The 13,285-nt window shown below is 43.6% G+C and overlaps 1 protein-coding gene across 3 annotated transcripts in view; it reads right to left on the reverse strand.

Annotated features, from left to right (window-relative positions):
- The window catches only part of LOC129170742 (BAH and coiled-coil domain-containing protein 1), a 73,846-nt gene that overhangs the window by 17,234 nt on the left and 43,327 nt on the right, over positions 1-13,285 (reverse strand). For all 3 annotated transcript variants that reach the window (XM_054758665.1, XM_054758664.1, XM_054758666.1), the window contains exons 4-5: positions 2,843-2,968; positions 360-2,681 (exon numbers count right to left, since the gene is read on the reverse strand). In XM_054758665.1, the coding sequence (XP_054614640.1) occupies positions 360-2,681; positions 2,843-2,968 (2,448 nt within the window). The remainder of the gene's footprint in view (positions 1-359; positions 2,682-2,842; positions 2,969-13,285) is intronic.

A 13,285-nucleotide genomic window follows, 5' to 3' on the forward strand; every position in this document is an offset into this window, starting at 1 on the left:
TTCTCAAAACAAACCCAGGAGATACTGGGGACACTCGTACTTAATAGCTCCCTTTATTAAATGGCACGGCTTTTCCTTATCTTAATGGTTATACATACAGTATATAGCTTTGCCTTTAAAACTGGGACAATCAGATTGAATCATGCAATACTATTCCTGTAAATCAGCAGCAAGTGAGTTGTGCACACCTGCAATGATGCTATACTTTCATAATTTAGATCCTATACCCAGCCACTGGAGTGCTGCAGTACTTGTAGGAAGCCCAACTACAAGTACATAGGATATTTTTATAACAAGATGTACATTGAACATAACAAAAATGGGGGCAAAGTTTTGTGTTTGAGGTGGTGACCATTTACCTTTTACAGTGGGATGCACCCTGCCATGTCGACTGCTGTGATGACCGTCTGATGAACGACACGAAGGTTCCCTTTGTCTGGCCACGGCCACAGCAATCCCAACGGGCGGCTGCCTCACCTCACTTTCTCCGTGGGCTGCTTCCCCGACATCGCGATGTCGCCCGTTGTAATCAGGGCGCTCGTTGTCATTGGCCGGACCCTTTCTTGACGGTAGAGTTTGCTTGTTAATCTGTAGGGCGCAGCTTCCGCCAGCTGGACCTGATTTCAGGTTCCCCAAGCCACCAAAGGGGGTTTTCTGAGAGAGGAGCTGTGGCTGTTGCTGGTTGCTGTACTTAAGTAAGCTTTTCATGGCACTGCTCTCCCCCCGAGTTGGGCCTTGAGGCTCAGGTTGCTGCTGCTGCTGACTGACTGGAGGTGCAGGCTGAGTAGGCTGATTCATTCTCTGCTGCTGTTGTTGCTGCTGTGAATGTTGCATATTACTGCTTCCTAAATCCATGTAAGACTTTCTTGGCTCCTCCTCAGTTTGTGGCATGTGGTGGTGACCCCTCATGGCCCATTGTGGCACAGGGGGCTGCTGGTGTTGCTGCTGCTGCCCACTGTTGTTGTTGTAACCGTAAGCGGACATGTCCATTTTTCTTTTCATATCCTGCACTGCCCCTTGGTTTAGCTCCCCCGGAGAAGCAGCATCTGGGCCAGGTCGCCCATGCTGCTGGTGGCGAATCCTGGCAACTTTTTGTCCATCTCTCTGCAAGGAGCAGCTACCACCAGGACCACTATGCTGACTCATGTTTTTGTTTCCAAGCGGGGAAGAGTTAGGTGGTGGCCCTGAATGGGAACAGTCTCTGTAAGGAGAGGTGTTGACAGAATGTGGGAGAGAGTGTCCAGTCTTGGGTCCCAGGGGCAACGAGGATCTGAACACGTCCATGTCCACAGTACTGTTTACACACTCAGCACTGCGTGATCGTACAACCTGATGTTGCTTCTGCGGTTGTGGAGGCTGTTGTTGTTGTTGTTGTTGTTGTTGTTGTTGTTGTTGTTGTTGGATCGGTGGAGGAAGCTGGGAGGCTTGGAGATGTTGGTGGTGTGACTGCATCCAGTCTGGAGCCTTCTCTGTTTTTCTGTATTGATGCTGTTGCTGTTGTTGTTGCTGCTGCTGTTGTTTTCTATGCCAACTACTATGGTGTCCCCCACCCCCACCATTTTTGTCCATAACTTTGTCCTTGACATTTCCACCTCCACTGCCTAGCACCTGGCAGTCAGGGTTACCAAGCTGGAATGGCCCTCCGTGTTTGTCCCCGGTGTCTGCTACAGATGGCACAAATGTAGGCCCTGTAACTTTAGGTTCACGTCCTGTATTTGCCGGCCCCCTGTCATGTGAGGCAGGGTTACCGAGAGGGGCAGGAGGGGGGGGACAGAAGAAGTCCGGGTGGTGGTGAGCGTGGTGGGAAGGATGTGGATGGTGCGGGTGGCTTGGGTGAAGCTGGAGGCAGTGGAAGCCTCCTGGGTGAGCATGTGTATGAGGGTGAGTGTGCGGGTGTGGATGGGGGTGTGCCCCTGCGGTAGAAGCCAGTTGTAAGGGTGGGGGTACAGAGTACGACAGAGAATGGTGCAGTGGTGCCTGACCCCTTTCTAGACAGTCCGAGGGTTGTTCACTGATCCGCATCTCCCCACTTACCCCCTCTTTGGTGCAGCGGCTATTCCCACTGGAGCCCATATGTCTGCCATGGTTGCTCCCTCCACCTCCAATAGTTCCCAAGGGTGTCCCCTCCCCTCCACAGCTGGACATAGATGTCTTAGGCACCGACACGTTTCCTGTCTCTCCATTTTGCATCTTGCCATTGTGCAAGCAAGCACTTAAAGGCTTGCCCATTATTTGTGAATCCTTGCTGTATTCCATAGGAAGGGATGCCTTGTGCCTTTCCAGAGCCCGGCTGTTGACCTCCTCCAGGGGCAGAGAGTGCTGTGGATAGTGTGGGTGCTGCTGATGGGAGTGGGAGTGGTGGTGGTGGTGGTGATGTGTGGGCAGGGCAGACTGGTGGCTGTGGTGCTGCTGTTGCTGCTGCTGCTGCTGCTGATGCTGCTGCTGTCTTTCCTTTGCCTCATGTTTGCTACTAGACCTCTCCTTTTCTTTGACAGGACCCACTCCTCTCTCCACAGTTCCCTCTTTAAGGCTCTTATGGAGACTTATTCCACCACCTGGATCTCTTTCTCGGCTGCAAGGCCCCTGGGAGAGTCCTGAAACTGCCCTGGACATTGACGGCAGACTGTGATTGGTTGAGATGAGAGGTGGCTGTGATGGTAGACCTCGAATGTAGAAGTTCTCTGAGTAAAAGAGAAAGAAAAGAAATCAAATAAGAAAAGGCTCTCATTATAATGCCCCTGGGCATTCCTTTCATAAATACCCAATAAGATCGTCCCTTGTTTTCTAACTTCAATTTATGTCTTTCTGCTGTCTGATTAATATCCAATCATCTGTGCCTCACCTTTTTGGGTGTCATAGAAACGGTGTTGGCCGTAGAGAACGCCGCTGTTGGCATGGTGATCCAAGTGGCTCATGGGAAGAAAAGTGTGGGCCAAACTCCCTGAGAATCGAGGATACCCTGCAGCAGCTAAAACAAGAAGAGATGGAGATGAACTGACAAGACAGGGCAATAACATGCAGTTTTTCCACTACATAATCCTTTAGGTCTAATGCAGATGGTGGTGTTCATACGCAAATAAGTCAGGGGTCTCGGCTTGTCTTGTTTGCCTTTCTCGCCTGAATTTATAATGCAGACAATACAAGATAAGCTCAGGCTTGAGGATGAGTGTAATGTCTCTCTAACATATGGCTATTTGTCTTTGTTCTCCCAGAAATGTCGTTAGGTTTCAAGTCTCTGTTTACTATTGTGATGAAGCCACTGGCCTGCCCTTTAGTGACCTTAAAAGCCATCGATTGGATCCCTGTATTATATCGACGTGCTCCTTTAGCATTGTTGTGCCTTTAAAGCTATACATTTGCAATCCACAAACGTGACATCAAGGCAACCGGGCTTCTTTTGGTTGTTGGTCGTTTTAACTTTAATCCAAATGGTAAATAACAAGCCTATTGTCTTCAGATAAATGAATGGCCCATTGATACTACCATTACAATAAATTAGGGCATTTTTCATCAGAAATTTGGTGGATTACCATAACCTGGACAACCGGGACTATACACAGACACAGTCATGGCTAGCAATATTGCCAAAGAGAAGGCACAGCTTGAAAAACGTTTAACCATTTAAGATTACCTTTACCTTCATTGAAGACATGATTCATGATGTGACTGAAAACAGGAAGGTCGTGGTGGTTCACTTCAACGAAGGTAAAAGTAACCTTAAATGTTCATTCACCTCTTTCCTTTGTCATTCATATGCATTTACAATTGTTTTATGATTGTAAATGTGTAATTGTTAATCTACAAAAACATGTTTTGTGTTCAAATTTTTGAGAGGCAACCGTTGAAGACATCATAGACTTCCGGTTGTGGTTGCCATTCTGTTTAGCTAGCTAATAGGATGCTAACAAGGATCAAAGTTTGTACATTAAGAACACAGTTGGGCTTACGCAGTGTATTAATAACATGACAAGATGTGTGCCATATTGTAAGATGACCGGAGAATGAACAGAAACGGAGGCAAAATTGTAGTATAAATTCACAAGATGCTAACATGCTAATCGGGACGGATGCTCACCAAGGTTCTACTGTATATTATTTTTATTATTATTTTTAATATTTGTATTCTTCTTTGTGAATTTTATTTATTGGAGTATTACCTGCTCATAATTTGCATTTTTTTTGTTGCATTTTAAAAATCGTGAAAGTGTTTTGCATTTTCCCCCTTATTATACCTCGCCATGATAGAAAAAAATAGCCTTCAGACATTTCAATGACCGTTAAAGCCTTCTCACTGTGTCTTCTTTCCCTTGTCTTTGCACCTGCCTCACCCTCCAGCCTCCTTTTAAGCCACAACTCACAGGTACGCTAGAGGAGGAAAGGCTGGACAGGGAGGGAAACATGGTTGTACAAGCTAAATGAAAGACAGATGTATTTGTGTTGGCAAGTGTGTGGCCTGATCCTGGAAAGCACAGATGCAGTTCACTTGGCTCAATGTGTGTGTATGTGTGTGTGTGTGTGTGCTCCCCCCCCCCCGCCCCAGTAGTGTTAGATGTCTCATTTTTTTGCTTGTGGAACAATGGCGACAGTGCCTGTGCCGGCTCTGAGAGGAGTGTTGTGGTGGGCTAAAATGACCTCCAGTCTCCGTGCAGCCTTGCATCTTTATTAATGAAATGCACAGAGAGGGCAAACAGGCCTACAATAACACAGGAGGAGATGCTTTCTGTGGAGGGTAACACGGTGATAATTGCACACGGCGCCCTCACCAATTTATTTTTTTACCTCTCTCACTCTTTTCCCACATCCCTCATTTGTCTTTTTTTGTATCTTTGCTGTCATGATTAATAAGCAAGCACATTTATGCCAATTCATCTACAAGGGAAGGAGGGGGAATCCTTTTGTTGAAGAGAGAGCTGTTTGGCAAGTCTTTATCCAACCCAGAGAGAGGCTTTTTTTTGGTGTGACGACTGATGGCGTAATCCCTTTTCACAGCGTGGTCTGGCTGTGCCCGATAATGCCAGCCCGCTCAATTTCAGCATGCCCTCCACTGGGGCGGCAAGAAGGGAGGAGGTGGGGGGGACCTGCCGGGCACGGCGTAGCCCATTCAGCCATTAATCCGGTCCAGGACAAGGGAAGATGCTGCTGCTGCTGCTGCTGCTGCTCTTGCTGCAGGCGACGCAAGAACAGTGTTAGCACTGTCTGCTGACTGCACAGTGGCTTCCGCGCTCTTTCTCTCCTTCCACAATAAGCAAGTCAGCAGCGACAGAGGGGATTTCTCTAAGCGTATACGGGCAGAACTAACCTATCCCTGGGAGGGGATCTCAGGATGTTCTATAGGTATTTCTCACAGCTCGGTGGCTTCAGAGGAACCTAACGACAAGAAGGACAAGAAAGGGCACTATATACAGCGCAAAATTTGGGGCTATGCTTGCATAACAGAGGAATCTACTTTGTATTGTTGTTGGGCCTCCAATTTGTTCATATTTTGAAACGTATCCCTTTTAAGAAATAAATGGACTATAAATAATTCCACAATCAATTTCAAAATAGTTTTAATACGTTTAATTCCCATACGAGTGCAACTGTGAGTCAGAGCACTATTTCTACCTCTTGAGCAGCATTACTGACTTTGCTGGGGTATTTTGTTAGATTTTTGTCGACTGATTGCCGGTACAATATGTCGACGCAGCTTTCCCATTTAATGCTAAGTCATATCATATTTTTCCTCTTGAATTGAGTTGCCGAATCAAACTGTCGGTATCGTAAAACCTTACAAGTTTACTGTACAAGTAATGTTTAGCCCGAATTCCTAGCTGTCAGTGTAAAAATAAGTCAACCTCTCTTAATATTAAGACTAATCACAATAAAATAACTGTAATGATAATGGAACAACGGGTGTCACAAGGGGTGTCACAAGTTCTTGCCAGATTAAACCGTGACAGAAAAAAGACTGTCTCACGACAATAAATAAATACAGTGTTCCCTCCCTCTATCGCAGTTCACCTTTGGAGGAGTCGCTGTGTCGCGGAATTTTTGTAGTCCTTTTTTTTTTTTTTTTTTACAGAGTATGAACGCTGTTAACGCCTTTAAGAAGAATTGCATTGTGGGAAGTCGAGTGTCTCCTTCTCCCCTCTCTCGTCTGTCTGCACCGCCCATTGTTTTCTGCGTCCTGATTAGCTGTAGACCATTGTCAATCAATCTCCTTTGAACCGCCCTGCTGTGTCTTCTGTGACATCGCTACCTTGTTTGCTAGCTTGTAAATTAATCTTCGGTTTGAAGGAGGAGGACCGCAACAGGAGTACTGCAGTATATGTTTTAACAAGGATACAAAATTGCTACAGTACAGCGGAACCGGGCACAGTGACAGGAGTGAAATATGCGTCAGTGTTTTAATAATTTTTTGTGTCCGACCTGCAGGTTGATAAAGGCGAACACCTCTTGTCAGTCATACAGTCTCTGACTCTGTGGAGGCAGGCGGGGCCGCTTGCACAGCAAACAGCAAACACACAGCAAACGAGTGGAGCTTCGTGAGGAGCAATTCAAGGTAACGTGAGGGAAAAAGATGCTTGGAAAGGCAAATGTCACAGCGCCAGTGTGGGAATATCAATATTGACCAAGGTGAGCCCATTAACAGGAACGATCCAGAATGCCGAATTTATTCAAATGCAGCAACAAACTTATCCACCTCACACAAATCCAACCGACCCAGTATCCCCATCTGGGGAAAAAAAAACTACATATCGAGATGCAGAGCCTTTGTCCCCATAGTCAACACTCACTGAGACGTTTGGTCGCGAAAGTAAATACAAAAGAACGCCACAAAATTGTGTGCATTCACAAGTCGTCATCACAAAAGAAATGTTGCTCTTTAATACAGTTGAAAAGCCAGCATTTGAAGAAATGTTGCAAAAGTTAGGATAGTACGACTTGCCTGTGAGAAAACACGTCACAAACTCCAATTCCACAACTTTACACAGTGAAAGATGACATATTAAAGGACATATTGCATTATTATGATATATTCATTCCTTTTCTATGCCGCTTGTCCTCCCTGAGGTCCCAGGGGTATGCTGGAGCCTATCCAAGCTGACTTCTGGCAAGAGGCGGGGTACACCCTGGACTGGTCGCCAGCCAATCACAGATTATAATATATTATGATTATTTACTATCATAACATCAGTGGTTTATTTGGTCGCAAAAAAAGCTTGACAATAATATAGTTTAGCATCAATTTGTGGGACAATAAACATTTCAAAATGCTCCCGCATTTGTCCAGTCATATTTTGTCATTGTACTTTCCGTCTTGTTCTCGTGGACCCAATCTCGTGTATCGTCATGTCTCATGAGTCGGGTGTCTCGTGACACCCCTGGTTGTTAGCATATTTTCTTTTCAATATGGTTGATATTGTTCGCTTACTGATACAGTATATTGTACTGAGCAGTCACTACAATACAATGCTATGGGCACCACTTTCCCATTTAATAATATCGTTTTTCAGTTCTATGGTGATCATTATTCGCCCTAGGCCATTAAATACGCCGGCATGCTTAAGACAATTGCTGTTGCATTGCGTAGAGGAGGAATATACAAAGCGGCGGAAGAGCAAGTGGGGAGGAGGAACAGGCTGGATCCGCCTGTCAGGTCGGCTAATTGAGAAAAAGTGACAGAAGCATGAAGACACAGAAAGGGAGGAGAGAAGATGAAACGTGTTTGGAGGAGGAGGGGCAGCATGGCGGCGCATCTCCTCAGGTTTGACTAATTGAAAGGAAAGGATGCAGGACTGCACATGAGAGAGCGAGAGAGAGAGAAGGGGGGGCGGCATTTAAAGAGGCAGGAGATGTGTGCGAGGGGGTTTAAATGCTACAAAAGGGAGAGCTAGCAAGCTGAAAGATGGACAAGTGAAGATAGGCTTGGAAAGGCGTAACAAATGCAAGTGGATTAGGCAGGTGCGTGGAGGCAGTTTGTGTACCGTATATCTGAAGAGGAGTGTGCGGTGCTCTGGTTAGTTCTGGCATAAACAAACAGGTCATATGGACCACATCCAGCTATGTCTTTTGTCTTTGTCCATTTTTTCTTGATTAATTGAAAAGCACATTTATTGATTTGTTTGTTTTTTTTGTCCCACCATCACATTCTGCCACCATACACATTTTACATTTCCACATGAAAGTGTAAGTAAAAACATAAAATAGCACTTCTACACTTGAATTAGGGTGGAAAAATGTGTTGAATAAGTCATTGCATTATGTAAGAATTTCATTGCGTCGTACAACTACTTGTTTTACTGTGCATATGACAATAAAACTCTTGAATCTTGAATCTTGAATCTAGAAACAGTGGCAAACTTGAAAAAGAAATTGAATGTGAAACTCATGCTGTGACTTTAAATGTCATTTTTCTCTGTTCTTTCTCATAATTATTCCGATTTTCTTTCTTTTTTAATCACAGTGGATGTTTTTCATAACAGATTTGAATATAACAACCTCTTTTTATAATGGTGTTTTCAATGATTTCATTCGGAAGCTTCAGTAACATTATATTATTCCGCGACTTTCCTCCCATTTTTGAGGACCTTAACATGCATGAAAACTCACCAAAATTTGGAAGTGTGTCAAAAAAATTTGGTATTTCAGGGGTTACGGACACAAACATCCGAAACTCACTCAGTAGTGAAATTTTGAAAAAATTAGCCACTGCCAAAGGTTTCATGGTTTGTCACAAAATTTGGTGGAGGTTCCAAAACAAACAGGTTGCAGACATTTTGGTTTTCGGCTGCAATTTTGAGTGAAAAAACACTTTGACCAAATGAGCCCAAATGAAAATCTATGGACACTGACAGCTGGGTGATTAGATATTGTAGTGATGTTACGGGAGGTGCCGGGGCTTCAAAGTGTGCGTCGAGTAATGGAGTGGGCGCTTCCACGAAGTGTGTACCGAGGCTTGATTCACTGGGGGGAGGGGCCGGAAATGATGACGTCCGAAGATCGGGAAGTGGTTCAGAATTTGGCGCGATGTTTGACAGCAATATAAACCCCTCAGGCTTAGACATTAAAATGCTGTTTTTTGTGGAGAGTCATTTGAGAGTCAGCCATATGAGCGCTTGGATAGTGTTTGATAGTTTGGAGAGTTTGGTTAACGTTAGTTTGGAGAGTTCAGAGAGAAGATCTAAGATTACATATAGGTATTAAGAGGATGGATCCTCCGTGCCATGTGAAAGGATATTTTCAAAGGCCGGAGAAGTCGTGTCAAAGAAGAGGAATCGCCTGAAACCAAAAATAGTTGAGAAACTATTATTTTTTAATAAAAATCAATAAAATCTCCCCTGTTCTGTACATCATTGTCCAAGTTACACAAGCCTGCATCTTAAGTGCCCTCGTCCTAGTTCCAAAAGCACTTTCACTGTCCTCTGCTTGCATAAGCCCATGCCAGGTGACATAAAACCATGATGAAACAAGCCATATCACATGATACCGGAAGCATTTATGGACAAGAAAACTTTCACAATTTGTATATTACAATTTATATATTTTATCATACACTTTGTCGATTAATTATTTGGTCATACAATTTTTGTAATACATAGTCATTTCGGTTTTCTTTCTTCTCGTGGTTAGCATGTTGGCCACACAGTCAGGAGATCGGGAAGATCTGGGTTCAAATCTCCGTTGGGCATGTCTGTGTGGAGTTTGCATGTTCTCCCCGTGCGTGGGTTTTCTCCGGGTACTCCGGTTTCCTCCCACACTCCAAAAACATGCATGTTAGGTTAATTGGCGACTCTAAATTGTCCATAGGTATGAATGTGAGTGTGAATGATTGTTTGTCGATATGTGCCCTGCCATTGGCTGGCGACCAGTCCAGGGTGTACCCCGCCTCTCACCCGAAGTCAGCCGGGATAGGCTCCAGCATACCCGCAATCCGAGTGAGGATAGGCGGCATAGAAAATGTATGGATGGTCATAGTCATTTCCAAGAGCCAAAACAGATGTCAGAATTCAATGCATCACACATGAAGATACAGCTGCCTGTAATTGTGGGGGTGTCGTGTGCACATGAAGCTTCAAGAAATGCACCTTTTCTTCAACCAATTGACTGAAATGGTTCAAAGCCTGATGAGGCTTCCTCTCATATAATATATTGCATCTCAATATAATATATTGCAGACCATTCTAGCCTAAAATGTTCTGCAATATATTATATTGCAATATATTATATTATATTTATATTGGTCCAAAGATGTGGGTGGGGCATGGCAACAAATTTTGATGCTTTGATTCTAATTTTGCTTTGAACTTGGAATTGTTAATTCGACTCCAAAGGCTCAGATATTTTAGGATTATCATAGTTGGTACATATGATCAAGACAAGACCTTGAAGCTGTGCACTTCCTGAAATTGTACTCATCCAGCGGCAACTGGAAATGTCACTGAAAAAAAATTGTGACATACATTAGCCTTCTCCTCCTAGGGGATTTTTCATACCAACACCAAATTCAGGGCAAGTATGTAAGACATGCTGACTGCAGATGGTCATATCTCATCGAAACTTATACAGCAAATGGGAATCCAAGCCAAACAATATAGTGCACCTCCCAAATGAGACCACCCCAAATTGACTGGCGAGGGCCCCCTTTAAATTTTTTATAAAATTCCACCCATTTCACAGATCTTCATGCAATTTGGTGGAGACGTTGATCATGAAAGGATGCACAATAAAGTCTCAAGAACCCATGTTGGAAAAATTTTTTGGGGGTTTTCAGCGTCAATTTTGGGTGAAAACCAGGGGTTGTATTTTGATGAACTAGTCCTAGGGACATTGACCAAGTGAGCCCAAATGAAAATACAAAGACACTAGACGGGGCGATGATGAATTACAAAGAATTTTAGCCTATGCTATAGAATGTGGGCGGAGCCTTAGAGACTCACCAAGCAACACAAAAGTCAAATAACTTCATTCCACAAGGTCAGACTTCTACAATAACTGGTGTGTATGATGGAAATGACACTCTGAAGAGGTCCATATGTCAATTAGTAAAAGTGCCTCCTTCTGGTGACAGCAAGTGACCCCAAAACACAAGCCTTATAGAAAAGGCCATTCCTTAATTTAGTTAATTTATTGAATCACTTTCTCATTTATACAGGGCACATTAAACAACGTGATGTTAGGAAGCATGATGTTTCATCACACTTTATGGGTGGAGCCCAGCGAAGACTGCTCCTAGCCATTACCTAACAGTCATTACTTCACATCATCAAAAATCATTCAGAACTGACATGAGGCTTAAGGGTCGGGGCCTGATCATGAATGACTACATGTTGATATGGACTCCAATGGTGCAACCAACTGGTGGAAATGTCTAAGCGTTGGAACTACTTTCCACATGGTCCGATCGTCCCGGAATTGTTTTTGTTGGGTTAGGGCATCGGACAAGACAAGACCACATGGCTACCTTGGCACCAGTGTCGCCCCTTCCTGGTGGAAAATTATAACTTTTATAATTATCTTCCACATGGTCTGATTGTTACAACATTTTTTGTGGTAGGTTAGTTCGACCTCCAGTCCGTGATGTGTGTAGGCATCAACTCATATGGTGCCCCCTACTGGATAAATAGTATGCATGTGAAAATTGTGCTTGAGACGCCCCAATTTCTTTCAGACTTGGGATACTGGCGTCGAGTCCTGCATCCCCCGTTCCCGCCGACTCCATGAACCCTGTGTTCGAGGGCTAGGACCCGTTCAGCGCTCCTCACAGCTTTAATTTTCATAGATTTTTTTTTTGTAGGAACTGAAAATATGCAATATTTTCCAAAAATGAGGTGCAAAGTGGTACATTTGGGATGATAATAATAATAATAATAATAATAATAATAACAATAATAATATAAAAGCAAATCCTGCCCAAGTTTCATGAGCTTGGTCTTAAAATGGACTGGTCTTCACTGGTCTTGGATGGGTTCCAGCATACCCCCACGACCCAAATGAGGATAAGCGGCATAGAAAATGGATGGATGAAGATCTCTCCCTGAATACTCTGAAGTTCTGTTTCCATGCCAGTGTTGTTTTGAGCAGAATAATGCTCCCCAAAAAAGCTGTGCCATTGCTGTGGTTGGCGTGGATGTAACTCAACTAGTTGAGACTGAAATGAGATTGAAAAAGAACACTACAGACTTTGTTTGGGGGGGATCAAACGCCTAAGATATGAGAACAAGAAGTGGGAACACTTGCAATGAATCAAGTGGTGCCGAGGTGCCGGTGATATGAATGATTTTCGGCAAACTCACAGAGCTCAAACTGGGCTGCTTTTGCCATTTTCCTTATTTATGTACTTCACAACCACAACAAAGCAGTTGTCACAGTTCGCCAGCATATTTTATCGTCCGCTCAGCCCCGCCAGCCAACTTATGATTGGCACAGACGTCCTGTTGGAGGAACTGCGACCAGAAAAGATAAAGTTTATGTCATGTGTGTGTTCCATCTTGAATCACAAATTGGCCGAAATTCAAGTGAGACTCAACGCCTGTTGGCCATTTTTCTAGCGGGCCTAAGCAACCCACGTGCAGACATGAAAATAATTAATAATTTTATGCACATTGGGTCCATATTTCAAACACACAACTTTTCCACCCTTTATAACTTTTTATTTATTTATACTTTAATCTTCTTGTGGCTCATCGGGGGTGCCATTCTGACTCTTGGCTGTTTAATAAGCAGACAGTCAAAAATATTGGAGTTTAAAACATTTTTCTCAAGCACATCTGCACTTAATGGAATCCTTTCACGTCTCAAAATTTCATGTACCGCATTGGCCTGAATATAAGATGACCTTTTACAATTGCATTTTTTAAAATAATATTTTCACCAACCGGTAGATTGGGGTAAATATGTTATATAATATTTGATTTTGTTTGATGACTCCTTAAAATTAGCATAATAACCCCTCTTTTGTTAACTTGCTAACAATCTTTGAGACCATTTTTTTTTTTACAACTCTGCAGGGGCCTCATCTCTATAAATGTGCGTGGTAATCTGACTTAAAGTCTCCATACGCCAGAAACCCAAAATGTGTGTACGCACAAACATATTCAGACCTATAAAAAGTGGCGTACGCACACATTCATGCAATTTGTAGGTTTATAGATTCCACCTTGAGAAGTGTGCGTACTGGGGGTGCAACAATACGTGTATCTGTATGGAACCGTTCACATGTGTACCGAACCGTGGCCCCGGTATCGAACAAAACGCAGTTTTATATTTATTTTATCAACTTCTGACAGCTTTCTGTGCTGAAAGC

This window comes from Dunckerocampus dactyliophorus, chromosome 18, assembly GCF_027744805.1.
Source record: "Dunckerocampus dactyliophorus isolate RoL2022-P2 chromosome 18, RoL_Ddac_1.1, whole genome shotgun sequence".
NCBI lineage: Eukaryota > Metazoa > Chordata > Actinopteri > Syngnathiformes > Syngnathidae > Dunckerocampus > Dunckerocampus dactyliophorus.